This window comes from Coffea arabica, chromosome 9e (genome assembly GCF_036785885.1).
Source record: "Coffea arabica cultivar ET-39 chromosome 9e, Coffea Arabica ET-39 HiFi, whole genome shotgun sequence".
Taxonomy (NCBI): Eukaryota; Viridiplantae; Streptophyta; class Magnoliopsida; order Gentianales; family Rubiaceae; genus Coffea; species Coffea arabica.
Window position 1 is genome coordinate 40,400,796 of NC_092327.1, and position 20,183 is coordinate 40,420,978.

The following is a 20,183-nucleotide window of genomic DNA, read 5'->3' on the forward strand; positions in this document are numbered from 1 at the left end:
TTTTAACAGACTCAACGAAGAATCTTGACTAAATTAACCAAAATGATAGAAACAAGAGCAAAAAATTCTGTTACCCCAAGGGTAAGTCACAAGAACGAATGTTTCATTCGCTACCAAGCACAGACGATGATCAGGCCTATACAAAACCATTAATTAAAGGTAATGGCTATGGAAAATCTGCTGTCACCGCAACATCATCGTCACCATAAATGCTGTCTGCCATTTGCCAAACCTGAAGGGTGTTGTCTTCTGCTACGCTTGAAATGACCCATGGCTCATTCTTGTTCCAGGAGAAGTCAGATATCTTTGCTTTGTGACCTCCATGAGAGAAGAGAAGCTCAGGAGGACCATCTTCAGCTTCTCCTTCCAACTGCTCATCCCCAACCCTGAAAGACATATATAGTTTGATAAGCTACATATAAACCAAAAGTTATCACTGCAGAAAATCATCCAAAATGAGGAAATCAAAGACAATAAATGGAAGTCTGAGAATTCGGCTCATCATTTGGCATTTCTGGATCCACGCTTCTCCATTTTGTTCCTGTAAGTCGCTTTGCTTGACTAATCATTCCTATTGATTAACAATAAGTTGAATACAAACAGGGAAACAACGAGGGGTAAGGCAATCAGAACTAGTATTATGAGATATGAGTTGATTACTTGTTAAGATCCCACACCATCAATCTTCTATCATCAGCTGATGATGCTAACACGGTTTCATGGTTAGGATCCCACTCTACTTGGAATACCTCCTCTCTGTTGGAAAATAAGAAATTCAGTGCATCTTATGTCATGATAGATTTGCTTTTCACAATAACAATAACAAAGAGAAAGAGGAAAGAGAAAGAGTTGAAATAGTTCTGATCTTAGTTAAATAAGAATGCAGATAGAAAGTAGAATTAATATCTACATTAGCAAGAATGAATTAAAGAAGATCTCTGATTTGGCAATGATGCCTAGGCCGTCAAAAGGCTGTCTCAAAGATTTTACTAGAAGGTAAGCATTTTTCCATATATAAAGCTAATAGTTCATTCATTAACAGATATATTCGACTAAATCACAGCAGAGAGCTAACAATTTCCAAACTTAGTCCAAAAACAAGTGTAATTGATAGCATGCCCGTGTTGAAGTTTAATGGCTATTGATAAATAGCTTCTTAATTTCAGAAGCTCGGAATTTGAGCCTCATGAAAAAGTATTATAAGCCAATAATTAGAAAGCTACACGTAAATTGTCACCAAGTAATATCAAAAGGATTCTTCTAAGGGAAAGTTACTTATAGCAAACAGCACAGCACACATCAAACAAGTTCTTTATCTCCAGAATTACTACTCCAAAATGGATCTGGTGTTGCAGCCAATAACAAATCAGACAACTGGGATAAGTTCCAAGTCATTATGATCCATCCCAAGAAAATAAATGGCAGGGTGAAATGTTCAATATCATAATGAAACTCAATATGAGAATTCAATCATTTGAAGAACTTACGTGTGACTACCCAGAATGTGCAATGGGGAACTCAGCTTTCTTATGTCAAAAAGACCAACAGTGGCATCGGATGACGCTGTTGCCACAACCCACTCATTGAACGGGTTGAAGGATAGATAGTTCACCTAAAAGCATTAAATGATAAACATGTTAAGCTCAGCTTCCTTCTGCTTTCAAGAAACAGATCCACGAGCAACCTTATTTTCCGTTAACAGATCCAAGTAATTTGGTAGAAACAAGGGAAAGGAAGACAATGACAAGTACTAATTTATTGGAATTTTTTACAACTAATATTAAAAGTACTATATATGATGTAAACAGAATATATCTAGAGAATGCTAGAATAAATTAAGCAATTCTTGTCTTGGCATGCCGCTTCAAAAATTAAAACACTCCTTATATCAAGTTCTAGAATCCCAGATATTAATTAATTCTTGATAGGTTTCCCTCTCCTCCTTGTTCAATCTTAGTGGACTAAATCAGAATCTAGGATGAGAATTTGAGCGGTATTTACAATTTACATCAAAGGTTTAAATCAGTTCAACTCTTTGTTCCTTGCAACCTATATTGTAGAGCAGTAGCGAAGGATACAGGAGACAGGCTTGATCAGCTGACCCTAATGGTAGGACAAAGGCAGTTTGATCCCAATTCCTTCAGTTTAGAACTTCACAGGTTCCATTATCTTTAACTTTGATGGACTCTTAAGGAAAGTATCGGTTAGCAGGTATTTTAAACATTGGAGCAACAAATGGAAACTATTGATCATAGCAGCAAAAGAAAGGGGACGTTGTCTAGGAGAATGGTGAACTGAGGAAACACAGCTTGCCCTTTTCACAGAAGTATTTTTTCATCAGAACATATCAGCAGTAAATGAAATTAGGCTGCTGCTTGAGTTTCTTCAATATGTTTCCTGAAAATCTTCTTGACAGTCAGGTTTGTGATATCAACTTCTAATAGCAACTGGATCAGGATTTAGCCTGACACAACAAAGCAAGTTTAACTTCAATTTTACCGAACACTTGTAATCTTCTTCCTGTATCTGCTTGATATTTGTGCACATACGGATAAAAATGAACCAAAGCAAGAGTGTATGGGCATATAGTTGGCAAAACATGTCAGAAATAAAAAAATCGACAAGGAGATGGAAGGCAAAATAAAGGTAACGTTCTACTGGAGATCCCAACACTATAACTACAAGAAAAGCATAAGTATTGGATGATAAAAAGCTTACGATAATTGCTTCACCTCTTTATCATGCACTTGAAAGGAATGCTGGGGTCTGTTTGTCCTCAAGTCCCAAATTATCAGTCGACAATCATCTCCAACTGACCCAAACAAGTTTTCATTCTTCAAGTGCCATGAAACATCCTCAACCACGCTTTCATGATCCTGGAATGACATTTAATCTCCTTTAAATTAGTTAAGCAATACCCAAAAAAAAAAAAGCTTCTACGAAACTCGTATTGCTGAGAGAGACTCTTCAAGATAACGTACCAAAACCAGAAAAAGAGAAATAACGAGGTTGAGAAATTACCTGATACATGAAAGAAGCCTCAAGCACCTTGTCACTGGGCAATGCAGAAATATCCCACAAACAAATCCTGCAATCATTTGATCCACTCAAGAGGTGCCCCTGTTTGAATGGGCTCCATGACAATCCATACCCTTCTTTATCATGTCCCCTCAACCTCAGGTCAGGGTCACAGGACTCTCTCTGATTTCTAAGTTGATTTTCACAGTCAAACACGTACACCTCGCAGCTGCTGGTCTTAGCAGCGATAACAGATGGATTTTGTGGCATACAACGTGCCCTATTTACTTCCCCATCAACATGTATCTTCTGCACTATCTCCACCTGTGACAAGCATTTATTCACATTTTACAATCACAGCATCAAATTTACACCGGCATTACATGCTACAATATTCTTGGAGAACATGAGTGTAAAATGTCAAAAGCCTGCAATGTCTCAAGAAGGAAGACAACATAGTACCAAAAATGCAAAAAAAAAATTCAAAATAATGGGAAATTAGCAGCAGCAATTTTTTTTCCTTGTATTTGTTTTTGTTTTAATAATCACGGGCTTATGGGAAATCTCTATTAGTCCCTTGCTTTATCACTGTTATAAATAGCATCTTCATTGGGAGAATTAATCAAACAGGTGCTGTGGAAAAAGGTAAGATGGAAGACCTTGGGGATTACTTCATCGGGGTCGGGATGGAGAGCGGAAGCGGGGTCTCTAGGGAGGTGAACGTTGGCCAGCATGAGGAAATTGGGGAAGTCGTCGGACGTGTGGGTCCCAAGAACCAGCTTGTGGACGGCAAGAGGGCCATCGTGGAGGGGCGGTGGCAGAGGAAGCCATTGGACGGTGAGAGATGGCCACTCCAGAGCATGAGAAATAACCAGATCATAGAGAAAAGGGGTGTTCTTCTTCCACACTGAAAACTCTTCCTCCACCATCTCATCCCCACCGGCGGCTCCGCCGTCCCCTTCATCTCCCATCTTCTACCTTTTTTTTTTCCGGCTGTTGTTAGCGTGTCTTCCTCTCTCACGCACTCAACACGCGCGCGCGCACACACACAGTGGCTTTGTGCGTTTCCCGCCAAATGCAAGGAGGAAGCGAGCAACTAAAATAGAGGGAGGCAGTAACTACTAACTAGTACGCGGTGGGGCGGAGTGTTGGACTTTTTCATTACGGGCTGGTGGACTGGATTTTATGATTGTCGGTAGTGATCTTCCAGAGTGGGCTGAACTCTGACCCTTAGGGATTCAAAGATATGGCCCAACCAGTAAGAGCTTTGCAAGCTGCAACCACCTAAAAGGTCCATAATCCGGTGTGCTGCTTTACTTTTTTTTTTTTTTTTTTTTTTTTGGTTGCCTGCCACGGTATCCAGGGCTTTGCCCTGACTAATCCGTTGGTCGACCCGGGTCGCACACCTGGCTGTGGTGGGTGAGTCTCCCAACAAGGATAGCTGCATACGCCAGGTTTCGAACCCGAGACCTGCTTAAGCGGAACCAAGCTGCTTACCACTTGGCCCAACCCCAGTTGGTTGTGCTGCTTTACTTTACAAGATGGTATTGGTAGTATAACGATTTGTTTGGATAGAGTATTATTCGAAATATTATTTAAAATAATTATTGTAACACTTTTCGTTAAAAGTTAATTTTATATACATTGATAATGAAAGTGTATACACTGATTAAGAGTTAATCTTATAGTATTTGTTAAAAGTTAATTTTATATACACTGACAGTGTATACACTATTACAATTAATATTTGTCTACGATTAGATATATATAAATATATATATATATATATATATATATATATGTTTTTAGTGATTGACGAGAGTCCTGTCCACAGGATGTGGTCTGTATATGTGCCATTCACTATCAACATATATATACTGACAGTGTATACACTATTATAATTAGTATTTGTCGACGATTAGATATATATATGTTGTTAGTGATTGACGAGAGTCCTGTCCACAGGATGTGGTCTGTATACGTGCCATTCACCATCAACATATCCTCCTGATTAGTGGAGAAAGAAAAGAAGGCAGCAAATAAAGGTCCTTCATTTATTTATTTCTTTTGTTTTTAAATGTTCTTCTTCTTCTTTTTTTGGTGTGAAAATGTGTGTATCTAGCAGCTCCTTTTCTACCGGGATATGTACACTGGGATCTTCCCTCCGGCATAAAAGGGCTTGAGAAAAATACTTACTCCATCGTCGAGTCAGCCACTTGCGGCCCCAAAATCCAAATCATGTGCTAATTCTTCTACTCAAAAGTAACGATCTACTCCGGTAGATTAAAGCTTAATTTAAATGCGCCTTGCTAACAATCTTTTGATCATGCGGAGAAAAAGGTTATAAAGCAACCATCAAGCATGCAAAGACCTTCCACCCGTCCCGTCCCATCCCATCCCATATTTCATCCGACATTTCAATGTGCAGACCACCCACCCTAAAGCTACTGCTTGCCAGCCAGAGCCACGACCACAAGACTAAGGCAAACCACATGAAACGGAATTGGGCTAAAAAATCTCTAGTCATTAAACTATTGTTGGGGTCGATTTTTTACTACTAAATAATTTTTATTGTTGCAAATTTGTCACTAAACTAACTAATTACCACACTTATAATCATTTCGTCCATTATTGTTTGCTCTTAATCTACAAAATAATCAGAACAGCATTGTAACCCCAAAAAAAAAAAAACCCATAATGGAGACCTACGTCCTTATATTTTGACATGTATTCTAATTATTTTTTAAGTTAATAGCAATAATCGATGTAATAGCCACGAACGTGCTGATTAATTAATTTAATGACTAATTTATGACAAAAAATTATTTAATGTTCAGACACCGAAGACACGAGCAATAATTTAATGAACATTTGACATTTTAGTTGGTTGACATTTTTTGCCCTATATAGTGGTACATACTAGCCAATACTCACTCTAGAAAGGAAAAATAATTTGAAAAAAAAAAGACTAAATACATATATGTGTGATTGATTACTTGATTTACAACATTAACCGATGAAGTTAAAATTTTTAGTATTACTGGGAGAATCGACAAATCACAAGAAAATTTTAATCAGCAGTAGTAAATACTTAAGTCTTGTTTGAAAAGGGATTTTTCACCAAAAAAATCTCTTCATATTTTTTCGTAAAGTAAATATATTTTTCAATCACCTTTTTATTTCACACATATCAAATCACTGCAATATATTTTCTAAAAAAAAAAAAAACTTCAAAAAATTACAATCCAAACACCAGCTTCAGTTTTATTAAGAGTAATGAGGGATGATCAGATTCACATCACATGACAATACATGCGGAGGGGTTCTCATCACTAAAGGCCGTAGTGTATCGTACTTCGGTGGAGGTGGCACGTGCCAGCTGCGACAGCTGCGGGTCTTCAACGGATCGCACGTACCCAGCTGGGGCCTTCCTATCGTAGACGCCAGGGGCGTAGGGATGCTCGACGACGTCGTAAGGGACGTATGGCCACAACTCTGCCTTCTTGCCCGTGCGATGAGCCACACGCGCCACCACCTTGTTCGGGTCCACGTAGCCGACGACGGTGAGCTTGTGCTGCTTGGGCTCGATCTGCACCGAGCTCACCCCCTTCATCCCTTCCACGGATCTCCGCACTTTCCTCTCGCACCCCTCGCAATCCATCTTCACTTTAATCTCCACCGTCTGATCAGAACACAAAACCCCACCCCCAACCCCCAAAAAAAAAAAAAAAAAACAATCACATCAAAACCACTACAATAATTTCTCCATCTTTTCAATCGGCCCGGATGTCACATGATCTAATTTCCAGAATGGTCCACCAGTAATAAAAATAAATAAAGTTGGTAGAGACCCAAAGTCCTTTTGGTAGACTCAGATTTTCAAAAATCCAATCATCTGAATTATATTTATACCATACCAACCATTCAGTGAGGTGGTGGTGTTGGAAGGTATATCCCAAGAATTTGCACCAAATCAAAGAATGTAAAACTTGATATGGTGGTGGAATTATTGCCAATTTGGATAGCTATTTTTAGGAACTTTTATAGAATGAAAAAATATATATATCGTAGCAATTTAATATTATATATATATATACAAAGCACGCGAAAAAATCATAAAAATTATTCTGCGAATAATCACCGTCCAAATAAAGAATTTTTCAGCAAACATTATCAGAGATACCTTTGAGTGAGAGGATCTAGACCAGCTAGAGGGGAAACTTACTACAAGTAGACATGGAACTTTTGCCAAAAATAAACGAACTTGATACGGCATAAAAAAAAAATCACTTTTTTTCTTAAATTTTCATACTTGCGGGCAAATTACTTTTGAAAAAAAAAATCACCCAAAAATTTGTTTACCAGGGTGGAGAAGCTATGCTGATCGACCAGAAATTGAAATTGACATGCGGAGGAGGAGATATAACTTAAGGCGATGCTGATCAACCGAAACTACGCATGTTTGTGTTAGCAGATCTGACCCAGATCGTCTTGTAGTATAGAGTAAAATGAAGGTGCAAATATATAGAGTAAAATGGGAAGGAGTCTAGCAGACTTGCCTGCAACTGTTTTTTCTTCTTGAGCTTGGAGCTGCCGCCGCTGGTGCAATCAAAGATATCGGAGAGATGATCCAATACCCCCATTTGAATTCAATTCTTACTGCTGCTCCTTTTCAGTTTTCAGTTTCACACTTCCTCCAACCAACAAAAATAGAAGAAGAAGAAGAAAGACTCTCTTCCTCGCTCAGACACTGGGCAATTACAACTGCAAGTAGTATATAAATCTGCCCTGGGTTTCTTTTGCAAGTCCTCACTAGTAGCAGTAGCAGTGCCGTTTGGTATAGGTTTAAGTGCCAGTTTAGTGTCCCTTTTGGTTGGCCACAGCTTAGAGACTATAAAGGAGTATGATTAGACACATTACCCAAAACAAACAATGTAAAGTATATACTATCTTTTTTTTTTGAATAGAGGTATATACTATATATCATTCACACAAATATTTCTCACTTTCACTCCTCTCGTATTCACATATACTAAGGCTGATGGCCACCATCAAACCTTTAAAGCTTTGGTAGGATGGGAGGCAAGGTTCGAACCCTTGCCTCCCACCAATTTGTCACATTTGTGATTCTTCAAAAAATTCAGAAGGGTGCGCCACGCACCCGTCTGGTCCGGTGGTGGTTCTATCCCTATCAGCTCCCCATAAGTTCAGTTGGGTTTCCCCCTAGATAGAGTAGGAGTAGGAGTAGGGTTCACGATTGACAAAAAAAAAAAAAGAAGATAGAAATCAGAACCCTCCTGTGTCTTGAGTCTTTATCTTTTTTTTATAACATTTATAATTTAATCTATTTTATTTTACAAAGAAAAGGGTCTAAAAATTAATATTCTATTCTATCAAGAGGGAAATCTAGATACCGAGGGAGTACTTTAACATTTCTTTTAAATTTTTTTCATTACAGATAAATTTTGAACCCCCGGCAAAAAAACTCCCCAAGCCCCTGCGCCACTTCCCTCGCCGGTGCGTGCAAGTGATAATTTGATTTTTTTAAAAAAATCTTTATTCAATAAATTAAAACTAAATTCAAAGAACAAAATAAAATATCGAACTGAAAAAAGTGAAAAAAGAAAAGTATTGAAATAAAACACCAAAAAATTTAAGAATCTTAATTAGATTGTATAGATAATATCTGGAAATACTTCTAGCGCGTGTAACATGTTTGTACCAAATATCAATTTGGAATTTGGTATCTCCAAATCAGTATCCTAACACCTTTGTTTCATAATTTGATTAGTGAGATGCTTGTAAAGAAGTTGGAGTCTGTGAGTTTTATGCCTTCAAGGTACGGGAATCCTACACTTCTTAACGGGACAAGGAGGTTTTTTGATAAATGTTAGCGTAGGATGTTGTTTTCTTGGAGTGCATTGATCACCGGATGGTCTAATTTTGTTAGGTATAGTGAAGTCTTTGAGCTTTTTGATGATATGCAAAGAGCAACAGTGAAACCTCATAATCCTGCAATGGTGACTTTACTGTTTGCTTGTGTTGGCACTGGAGTTTTGAAACAGGGCAAGTGAGTTCACGCTTGAATCAAAATGAGGTAAAAATTATGTTTAATTGTCAAATATTCTAAATTTATTATTATTTAATTATTTAATATTTTATATTTATTTATATTAATAAATTAAAGCTGTGCGAACACCTACTATCCTCGTTGGCATTTCCATCCCCAATTTACAATTCAAAGAGATATTTAATCCTTTTTTAGTGGCCAATAAAACAAAGCTAGGCAGTTTCTTGAGTCTTGTCTTGCTTTCTTCTTTTTATTTTTTTCTTACATTTTTGAATACCATATGGGAACGGACAGCCAACTCGTGGCGTTTTTTCATTGGATGGTGGCACATCCAACATGGAGATCTCTGGCACCCACCGTCCTTAACGCTTATTCACACCGTCGTCTCGTAATATGGTGCTTATGTCGTTGCCAGTTTTGCTTTTGCTTCTTTTGATTGTGTTTGGATAGAGAGGTTTTGAAAAAAGGGATAATTTCAGAAACCTCCCCTGAGGTTTCTGACAGTCTCAAGGACCTCCCCTGAAGTTCCGAAAATCCCTTATACCTCCCCTAAAACTAAGTAGATAGTTTCAGGTACAACCCAATTGATGTGGACAATGAATATAAAATGTGTTTCAGGAGAGAGAAAATAATCAAATTCCACCTCTGCCCTCAAGATTGTCATTAGTGAGGATGTTTATGTTAGGGGCTGCTTGGTTAAAGGGTTTGGGAATCACAAAATGGAATAAATCCCTTATTTGTTGCTTGGGTTAAGCCTATTGGAATGCTATTTTTGGAATCATTCCCGAGTAAATTGGGAGGTTTTGGACAAAACCCTCAACTCATTCCCTCAGACAATATTTATCAAACCAGAGTCTTCTTCTTCATCAGTTTTTCTATCTCTTCTTCTTCAATCAATCGCCACCCATCACCTTCATCGGACATCTTCTTTCTCATTTCAAAGTCCCAAATTCAGGTTCACAAATAGTAGCAATAGCTTTCCAAGATCTGAAAGTCTAAACGAGAAATTAGATCATGTAGTAGATGATTTGCTTGAAAAGGTTGAAGCTTCCAAGGTGGAAATTGGAGAAGAGAAGATTTTATTGATTGGGCAAAACATTCCTTAGAACCAAACAATGTCATGAGTGGTGAAGTTCTAGTGAAATTTTTTGATTGTGTTCTGGTAAATCTGAAGGATCTGCTTAAGTTTGAAAACAATTTGATTCTGTCTTTGAAGGAACAAATCTCAACCCTTGAAGTGAATTTACTATTCTTGAAAAACTTTGTCATCTTCACAAATAGGCTATGCAATGGGTATGCGAATATCGGACTGTTTTTTACTTCTATTGAAGATGCTGCAAATAATGGTATTTCGTTCTGGTGTTGGTTGGGATGGAAGAAATAGGGAGTCAAAAGTTGATAGTAATAGAGACAGCGACATTTTAACCCTTCATTCTAAAGCCATAAAGAGCTGGTGTTTTATGGAAAAATAGGTACTCTGTTCTTATAAAGTAGGAAAGTCATAAAGAGCTGGTCTTTTATGAAAAAATATGACTATTGTGAAAGTGACCGCGATTTGGTTTATGAAATTATCCCAAAAAAATAGCAGAATGAATTTGTTTGTTTTGAAAGTTGTATAACGGTCGTTAAACTTCAAATATTCCTTCCTTAAACTTCAAAATCTACAAAATCTCATATTTTGAACCCATTGAATGCCGAAATTAAAATAAAATAAAATAAATTTATTGAATTAAAATAAAAATTTTTCGGAAAAATCATGCCAAAATATGGAAGCATCATACGAAACAATGATGGGAAACTGAGGTACATGACCTTGCATTTGTTAAATGCAAGGTACATGATCTCGCATTGAAGGAAAATGGGTACTCTGTAAGTATAATGGACGAAAGCCATAAAGAGCTGGTCTTTTATTTAACAATGGGTTTAAATTTATTTTATCCGATAAATAAATTTCTAGAAAATTTTCTAGGCAATTTTCTAGGAATTCGTATATTATCGGATGCAAGATACAGTCCAACCAAAAAGCTTGCTAGTTTGATGCAATTTTTGGCGCCTTTTCTCTTAGCCCAAATTAGCAATTCATTTTATTATCAAATTTCAGTTAAGTTACTTAATCCTTTCTATTACTCATTTCACTAATTAATTCATGTTATTATCAGAATATATTACTTCAACAGCAGGGATATTTGTGTCAATTCAACGTTTTTCAAGTCATTTTGGGACCCAACAATCTGACAGGGGAGGTATAAGGGATTTTCGAAACTTCAGGGGAGGTCCTTGAGACTGTCAGAAACCTCAGGGGAGGTTTCTGAAATTATCCTTTTTTGAATACCATATGGGAACGGACAGCCAACTCGTGGCGTTTTTTCATTGGATGGTGGCACCTCCAACATGGAGATCTCTGGCACCCACCGTCCTTAACGCTTATTCACACCGTCGTCTCGTAATATGGTGCTTATGTCGTTGCCAGTTTTGCTTTTGCTTCTTTTGATTGTGTTTGGATAGAGAGGTTTTGAAAAAAATAATTGGCCTCACAAATCTCAATCACTTTTTTTATCTGTTCAATCACTTTTTTATTTCGCATGCATCACATCATAAAAAATATTATAATAATTATCTCAAATAAATCATCCAAATAAACTCTTATCCAAATTTTAAAGGAAAAAAAGATAAATATAAAATGCATATTCACTATCTCATAACACCCATAATAAACTACTCATCAAAGCTATCCACTAATGAACTCAAAATGATTTCAATAAACATAATTAAAAAATTTTACAAATATTTTTCCTATTAATTGCACACTAATAAATATTAGTGTGTGTCTTGCTAAATAAAGTTGTAACGTTAACAAAAGTTTGAATTTCATGACCAAAAACATTATGAGTCACCAATAATATCCATAAACTTGACCAGAGATGGAGAGGAAACAATTTAGCCTAAAATTAGGCATCTAATATATATACACACATACATATATATGTATACCGCAACGGATCTTCTGTCCCACACCCTGAGTCACTCTCTGTCTCACTTTTTATTATATTGTTATTTCTCCTTCATAAATATCATGTTTTAGTTATTTTTTGTTTCCTTAAGATCCAATAACTATTAATTCAGTAATACACAAAATTTAACAAACTCAAAAAATCAAAATGCATAAAAAATGAGATTTTTTCTGAATTTTCTGCTGTATTTTTTAATTTTATATTATATATTACTTTTTTGAAACTGTTGTATTTATTTTTTACTGAATTAATAGTTATTGAATCTTAAGAAAACAAAAAAGAACTAAAACATGATATTTATAAAGGAGAAATAGCAAAATAGTAAAAAGTGGGACAAAGAGTGGCACAGGGTGTGGGACAGAAGATTCGTTGCATATATATACATACATGTACATATATGTGTATGTGTGTTTATATATATACACAGACAAAATCAGGAAAGAACACACTCCTACGGGGCCAGGCCGCCAGGGACAGGGGGAGCCTTAATTAGTCGACGGGCATCACATGGGCCCTCGCATTTCATGTTATTAACTTGTTATTGCCGCTTCCTTTGGAGGACCTTAGCTGCTATTACTCCGCTTACATTAGCAAGACTCTGTGATTTCCAGGGAATCATCGATATTTAAAACTGTGAAGCTGAAGTGAAAACATCGATATTCCTCCGTCCACCACGGTTGCTTGGTCCACGGCCACGGAAAGAAAAAAAAAATGGGGGTATAAAATAATTATTCATAATTAATACTAATTGCTTTTAAGAAATTACTCTCTCCATCCCATTTTGATAGTCTTGTTTTCCTTTTCATTTGTTTCAAATTATAATCCACATTCTAATTGAAATATATAGTTAATTTTTTATTTTTTCTAAAATAACCTTATTTAATATACTCATTTTATCAGTATAACAACCTACCTTATTTAATACAATCAACTTTTTCACTAATAATTACTTTGATACATGTCTTGAATTGTGCAATATACCGTCATTATTGTTGTTGTAATTAATAGAAAGATGTAGTGATTAGTGATACTCCTAATATTAATGTAGGAGTATTTTAGAAAAATATTAAGCTAGATTTACCTTTTTAATAAAATTATTTAATTTTTCTTAAATTACGTGAACAAAAAATAAAAGACAATCAAAGTGGGACAAAGAGAGTAATTCGCCTCGCGTGGTGTGCCTACTTTTGCTTTTCACTTTGACTTTTTTTTTAATAGTTAGTCTTAGACAAGTGGAGTAAAAAACAAGAATGTGTTGAATTGGTTATTAATTTTGACCGGACCCAATGGTTAAACGTATACCTGGCAATTGGGCGGGTTAGGCGGGTTTTGGGCTGGTTGATGTTAGGCTTTTATATAAATGAGTTATACCCAACCCGCCCAACTTTAAATTGGGTTAATTTTGGGTTGGGTCATATTGGGTCATCTCAAACCCATAACCCAAATATGACCCAATATATTAATTAATAGATTTTGATACATAAATTCTCTCAAATACATTTTTACATACAAATTTTTTTTTTTGCAAACGTAAACACATTTTCTCACACTAAAATAAATTTGGTCCAAGTTGGATATAGCATGAAAAAATGGTATACCAGTATACGATTTTCCAAGTCTTGTTACTTGATTTAGCATTTGCCATACCATACATATTTCAAATATCATAAAAGATCCAATCACGCCTTAATTAAACTGAAATTTTGATGAGAGAGATATAATTCTCAACCAATTAGTTCAAATATCACTATCCAATTCATTTGAAAATTTTTGGGAAAATTAACACAACATTAAAACAGGTCCAATGACAACTCAACCATCCACCAGTCACCAATAAAGCACATTCTAATGCCTTCGGTCCTACATTTTTCTAAAAATTTTAAAAAAATGATAAAATAAAGGAGAAGATGTCCTACTTTATAATTATAGAGGAAAAGTTAATCTATGATCCACTTTATAACCATTCTCTATTTTTCGAGTACTCAGCTTTGGATTCTAACTTTAGAATTCCGTATTGATACTTCATTCAATATAGCAATATTGATATAGGTACATATTAAATCGCAACATATAATGGAATCCGTTGTTCTTAACCAGTATTGTTTTTTCAAAAAAAAATCTACTATTGTTACGTGACAAAGGGATTATTATATCAGGAACTATTTTTAGTGAATCCATGGTTCTTGACTGGTATCGATATGTGACAAGGGGATTATACCAAGAGCTGTTTTGATATTATTTGCTGCCAAACAAGACAAGAAGTTTTGGGCTCATTGAAGTTGCCGGAAACAAGAGTTATATTACTTGAATTTAATTTCTTTATTTGTTTTTTAAATTTAAGTTGGGTAATGGGTGCCCAACACAAATGCCCAAACCGCCCAAAATATATTTGAATTTTTATTACCCAACCCAATATTGACCCAACACCCAAATTACCCAATCCAACCTCTCAAATTAGTGGGTGGGTTGGGTGGGTTCAGCTATAGTTAAACGAGTCGTCCTAGTGACTTGAGCATTAGGTCGGATCGAGTCCTTAGTTTGACCGAAACAAAAAGTTGATCCAGTCAAACTCATTTCATCCACTGATTCAACTAGGAACCGGTTCGATTTTTCAATCGACCCCCCATGTTTTTAACAATTGTGGTTTTTTGTCTTTGAAACAAAGTATAAATCAAGATGAGATGATTGGGAGGTAATGGGTCTTGTGTTTTCTGGTGATAAACACTTTAATTAGTCGAAAGGAAGACGATGATATACAGTTACCAGCTCTACCCAGATGACGTCACCCAACCCAATAGAATGACGTCACTCAACCCATGACGTCATTCTATTGGGTTGGGTGACGTCATCCGGGTAGAGCTGGTAACAGTATATCATCGTCTTTCTTTCGACTAATTAAAGTGTTTATCACCAGAAAACACGAACCATTACCTCCCAATCATCTCATCTTGATCAAAATCAAGATTATTAACCATATTCAATGGAAATACCAAGATCTTCCAGATTCCGAGTTAATTTGTGCATGTGATGCAAGAATAGTACTTCGAAGGTACTTCACCTCCTTCATTCCCTCTGTCATGGAACATAGATGAGAATCGAATTGATGTTGTATGTTAGACAATTCTATCAGATTGTGAATCATTATAGGACAAATATATCTACCTTGTATATATGAAGAATGGGGGGTTTAGTGTTTTGCTGAAGTTGCTGACACATGGCACAATGGATGAATTTGGAGCTTTTTCTTTTGCTTTGTTTATAGGCTTCACATTGGAGCAAATGTGCTGACAATGGGCTGGTCTCGATGGTAATTCGCATGGCTCCATGGGGTATTTTGGTCTTTCCAACGTGGCATAAAGGTGAAATTTGTGGCTCCTGAATTTTCTGATATTGACTTTGCATTTTTTTTCTCTATAATGCCCTTGGTGGTCCGGTTTTGCCCGTAAATTTGGAGATTTGTGTGTCCGTTTATTAATGTTTGGTTGGGCTTTCTTGTAATTTTAACCATATTTGTGCCCTTTTATTGTTCTTTCCCTTAACCTTATCGTGATTACCTGGTGGGGTGGAGACCGAGGAGTCAGAAATGCCCATTTGTCCTCTCCTTTCTTCATCATCAGTCTCACTCTTCTAATTTCTCTCATCTTCTTCCTCTTTTCTTTTCTTTGGTTTTTTTTTTGTTTTTGATTCTGGCCGAGAGCAACAACAAGAACAACAAGGTAAGACTCTTTTTCTTTCTCATCATCAAGACTTCTTTAGCCTTTTGGATTTTTTGGAGGGTTTACCAGTCGAATTTTAACATATAATATGTATATATTTGTGATGTAAATTTTTTCCCGGTGATGTATATTGATCCATTGTATTTGTATGCGGGAATTACTGCATTATTAATGCAGAAAAGAGCTCATAGCAACACCACCTCCTATCTTGAAGAAGCATAGATAGGTCTAAAAGTGGAAAAAAAATAACAAAATTTACTGCCGAAAAGCACCTCTTTCTTGAAATTTAAAGATTTATTATGATAATCATCAATCATGCATGTCTATTTCATCGACGGCGTTTAGTCAAAGGTGAATATACGTTGATGGGCTTTAATGAAATGGGTAAGAAGAAAAGAACAAATAAATAAAGGAAAGCAAGAAAAGAGGAACAAATGAAAATTTCTGATATTTACCAAAAAAAAATTTTTTTCTTATAAGGGTGGCAAGCAAGAGAACAACTTACCTTTAGATTTGAGGACAAAGAGGCCTCCAGCATCAAGCTCCTGCTTTTGATCATTTCCAGTCGGTTGAAGATTATCAGCAACTTCTCTTTCTGATGCTATGGAACTTGGATTCCGAGACGAAACCATGATGATGATCTCTTTCTCTTTATGGGCTTTGATGGATTGTCGGGTATATGGTCTGAGGGAAGGTTGCAGAAATTACAGTAAATTTGATTTCTTTTAAAAATAAATATCTTTCTGTATATATTGGCTTTCTGGATTTATTTTTGGATGTGTAGTTGAAAATTTAGATATATGTTCCCTTCAAGTGCAATCTTGGAAATTTTTTTTGTACATGATTGTCTTTTGTTTTCTTTTTTATCGTTAGTATTTATATGTACATTATAGTTTACTCTTGTTTCAGGTTTCTATGACAAGTTTCATGAGATCTATGTTCTCGACAGAGAGGTAAGCCTTCTTTTCTTTCCCTATGTTTTTTAAACCACCTTACAAATTAGTAATTTCATTGTATAGTTATTTGTATAAAATTTCCTCTTTCAACTCTTATTATTTTACTCGATTGAATTTCATGAGACAATAAATTGTATTTTTTTGCTCATTAGCTTTTAGGGATGTAACAATTTACGAGTTCCATACTTACTAAGATTGAGGGTAATAGGTTGTGACTTTAGTATTTATGTTCACTTGTAGGCTTCCTATTATTGAAATTTGCAAATTGTTTTTTTTTTGATGATCTTAGGAATTGATCAAGATTTGCAAATTAATTTTTCAAAGCTATCTTTGGGGGAAAAAAATAGGTCCTTTCCTCCTCTACTTTGTTAAGTCATGAATCATTCCATCTCTTGATATTCTCTCTTATGTTTCTAGACTACAAAACCTTAAAAAAAAAGGATAACATGGACAACCTCATTGAATTGTTTGCAGGAAAGTAAAAGAAATTTTTTGTTCTCAGAACTCTTTTTTTTTTCATTATGGAGACACCAAATTTCCTCAATAATATGTATTATTGCCTTTTAAGATGGCTTTTTCTTTCCACCTCATTTATCACGTACATTCAATAGATGATTTTACCTTTTTTTAATCTCTTTTTTCCAATTTCCCTAATTCAATGTGTATTGTCAGGTCTCTATACTGAGCTGACGAACATTAAGATTTGTTATCTAACATTCGGTGGTTAGTTAAGGTACTTTCTGTCATACTTTTTGTTCTTTAATAGTTATCAAGAAATTGTGGGCTTTTTACAACATGTATGTGTTTTGTTTGTCCACTGCAACTATGTATTATCAGGAATTTGTATTTAATTATATGTTTTTGGTAGTATGTTAACTATGTTCTAAGTGATACGAAATAGGACTCTTTCTTCTAAATTTTCAAGTCTCAACTTGTGCACTGATTATTAAAATCATTGACATTGATGTATTTGCTAATAATTGGGTTTTCGATTTTAGTTTGCCGAGTTGCATATTTGTTAATTTCAATGAATTCATTTGAATGAAGACAATAGATAATGCTTTGCATTTGATGCTTGCAAATAATAAGTGGTTCATTCCACTGGGGCAAATCTTGTTTTATTTTTTTTTAATCTTTAATCCCTTTTCATGTATTTGCTTGCAATAGATTTCTTTCAATTTGTAAACCTTCCAATATGTAAGTTGTTGACTGGAATTGTTTACAGCCTAGAAGGGCTTGACTTTTGATGATAATTTCATGGGATGCTTGACTTCAAAAAATTAATGATAAATCTCATTTTGTGCTTGTGAAATGAATGGTGGAATTTTCTCTTTCTATAAGGCAGAAGTGTTGTTTGGATTTAAGCATTTTGACTTCTATTATTTTCTTAAGAATGCTTTTATTTCTATTGTTTTCTTAAACATGTTAGGTACTGTTCTATTTTCTGGTGGTGACTTTCTTTTAATTTTCCAAAGATTTTTCACAATTCACCTTGAGAATGAAAATTGTTATTCAACTTAAGGTGACATAGCTATAACAAAATAAATGTGCTTAGGAATAAAATGAGTTTAGGAATAGTCTTAAGTTTTTATCAAATAAAAAAGATCAAATCATTTCTAATGAAACTATTGCGTTACTTTGGCATTGATTGTAAACTATGGAAACATTTTGTTTTATTATTGGTTATGCATGCAAGTTCTTTGTGTAATTTTCTAACTGAAGGGGGAGAATTGGCAAGCATTAAGGGGAAGGTTCAGTGATTTGTTTATCTTTATCTTCTACTTATATGCCTGTGATTGTGTTCAAGCGTGTTCTAACACTTGATTGAGAAGTTTGGTCAGCTTTTGCTGCCACAATTGTTGAAGAAAAAAATGAGGAAGAAGACGAGAAGTAAGAGAAAGTAAGGGTTAAGAGAGAGGGAGTCGGATGGCTAATGAAAGCAGTGGAGAAAAGGGTATCCGGTACTATCACTGAAAAGTTGGGAGCAAGTAACAAAGGGAGAGGACGTCTCGAGACTGGAGTGGTTGGGTTGGTGGAGCCGTTCCTGATTTCCTGTGAAGAGTCTGAAGACCAATGCACTACCAAATAAAGGAAACAGAAAGCAAGGTCACGTGCGGGAAGTAAAAGAATAATGTACTTTTGCATTTGACCAAAAGTGACTTAGTAAAACGTTTCACCAATGTCAGCCGAGGTGAAATAAGCCAAACTTTAGCAGCTGAACAAACTTCCTCCAATGAAACAAGCAAATTGCAGCCGAGCAGAAATAAGCTGAACTTCCACGTCCAAGAAAATAATGTACATCAAATGGGTTCTGCTGTACTATGTTTGCACGTCCAAGATGATGATGGAGATTTAAAGAATGCTATTTTGTGATGTCTTGGCGTTTATCAGCTCAACTTCCACAACCTAAACATTCAAGATTAAAATTAAACTTGTCTACTTTTCGTGTTTAGAATGCCTGTATAATTAGAACTTCTTTCCAGCATTACTAATTTTCACTAATATGCCTGTATAATATAGTTCCGTTTTATGCTTCCATTTGATTGTACGCATTTTCACTAATTTTCATTCTTGCCAACATTACTAACTAAACATTATTATTATTTATTCTTCACAATTTAGAATGAATAGCTTACATATATTCATTCATTTATAGATATTTAACTTTTTGGGAAATGTGGCCACAGTTTTTGTCAAATTGAAAATGTATAATGTTTAAAAAGCAAACAACTTTTAAATAAATTTTTGATATCTTTACTTAGCTTTCAGCCATATTTCAATAAAATACTTTTCTTCCCATTGACTACTTATTAAAATGAACTATTTTATCACATTCAACAAAAAATCCCTTTTCATATTGCTTTATAAACTCTTCTCCTTTACGTTTCTTCTACAACTAAATTTTCCACCTTTTTTGGCACCAATCAATACATCTCAATAGGCATTGGCTGTGCGTACCACACTGATATGAACATAATTACAAAAAAATGTTAGTTAATTTCAAATTTTTCTTAGTACACTTCTTCCACCATCTACACATGCACATGACGAATATCTTTGATAGCACCATCTTAATTACAAAGAGCCCAAATTATTTTATGCTAATATATATTTTGCAAATCGACACCTTAACCACTAAATCTTTTTTTAAACATTTTCCTTTATTGTTTTACTATTTTCAAAATCCAGTGTACCTGTTTTTTTTTTTGGGATTTAGCAATGTCATGCTATATTGAAAAAAAAATTTATATTATCATTACAATTTAGAATGAACATCTTGCATATGTTCATTCATTTATAGATATTTAACTTTCTTTCCATTAAACAACAAATTCCCTTTTCATATTGTTTTATAAATTTTCCTTGTTTCTTGACAGCAATCAATTAATCTCAATGGGCGTTGGCTGTGATC

General features: G+C 35.2%; 2 protein-coding genes and 1 long non-coding RNA gene across 5 annotated transcripts; 1 reads left to right on the plus strand and 2 right to left on the minus strand.

Moving 5' to 3' along the window:
- On the minus strand, positions 1 to 4,120 carry LOC113710731 (WD-40 repeat-containing protein MSI2-like). The gene is made up of 6 exons (XM_027233846.2): positions 3,678 to 4,120; positions 3,022 to 3,342; positions 2,733 to 2,876; positions 1,488 to 1,612; positions 661 to 756; positions 1 to 386 (listed from the first exon to the last, which is right to left on the minus strand). The coding sequence occupies exons 1-6, from the start codon at positions 3,987 to 3,989 to the stop codon at positions 167 to 169; spliced, it is 1,218 nt and encodes a 405-aa protein (XP_027089647.1). The 5' UTR covers positions 3,990 to 4,120; the 3' UTR covers positions 1 to 166.
- A 2,136-nt stretch (positions 4,121 to 6,256) lies between these two features.
- LOC113710416 (heavy metal-associated isoprenylated plant protein 26) lies at positions 6,257 to 7,966 on the minus strand. The gene is made up of 2 exons (XM_027233413.2): positions 7,578 to 7,966; positions 6,257 to 6,700 (listed from the first exon to the last, which is right to left on the minus strand). Exons 1-2 carry the CDS (start codon positions 7,659 to 7,661, stop codon positions 6,317 to 6,319), a joined length of 468 nt encoding a protein of 155 aa, XP_027089214.1. The 5' UTR covers positions 7,662 to 7,966; the 3' UTR covers positions 6,257 to 6,316.
- A 7,679-nt stretch (positions 7,967 to 15,645) lies between these two features.
- On the plus strand, positions 15,646 to 19,307 carry LOC113710294 (uncharacterized). Of its 3 annotated transcripts, XR_003452839.2 has the most exons (5): positions 15,646 to 15,815; positions 16,296 to 16,509; positions 16,725 to 16,768; positions 17,444 to 17,504; positions 18,604 to 19,307. It is a non-coding gene; the product is annotated as an uncharacterized lncRNA (long non-coding RNA). The 3 variants fall into 3 exon arrangements; XR_011821375.1 differs by having other exon boundaries at positions 16,296 to 16,524; positions 17,444 to 19,307; XR_011821374.1 differs by having other exon boundaries at positions 15,647 to 15,815; positions 17,444 to 19,307.
- The last annotated feature ends 876 nt before the right edge of the window (positions 19,308 to 20,183 follow it).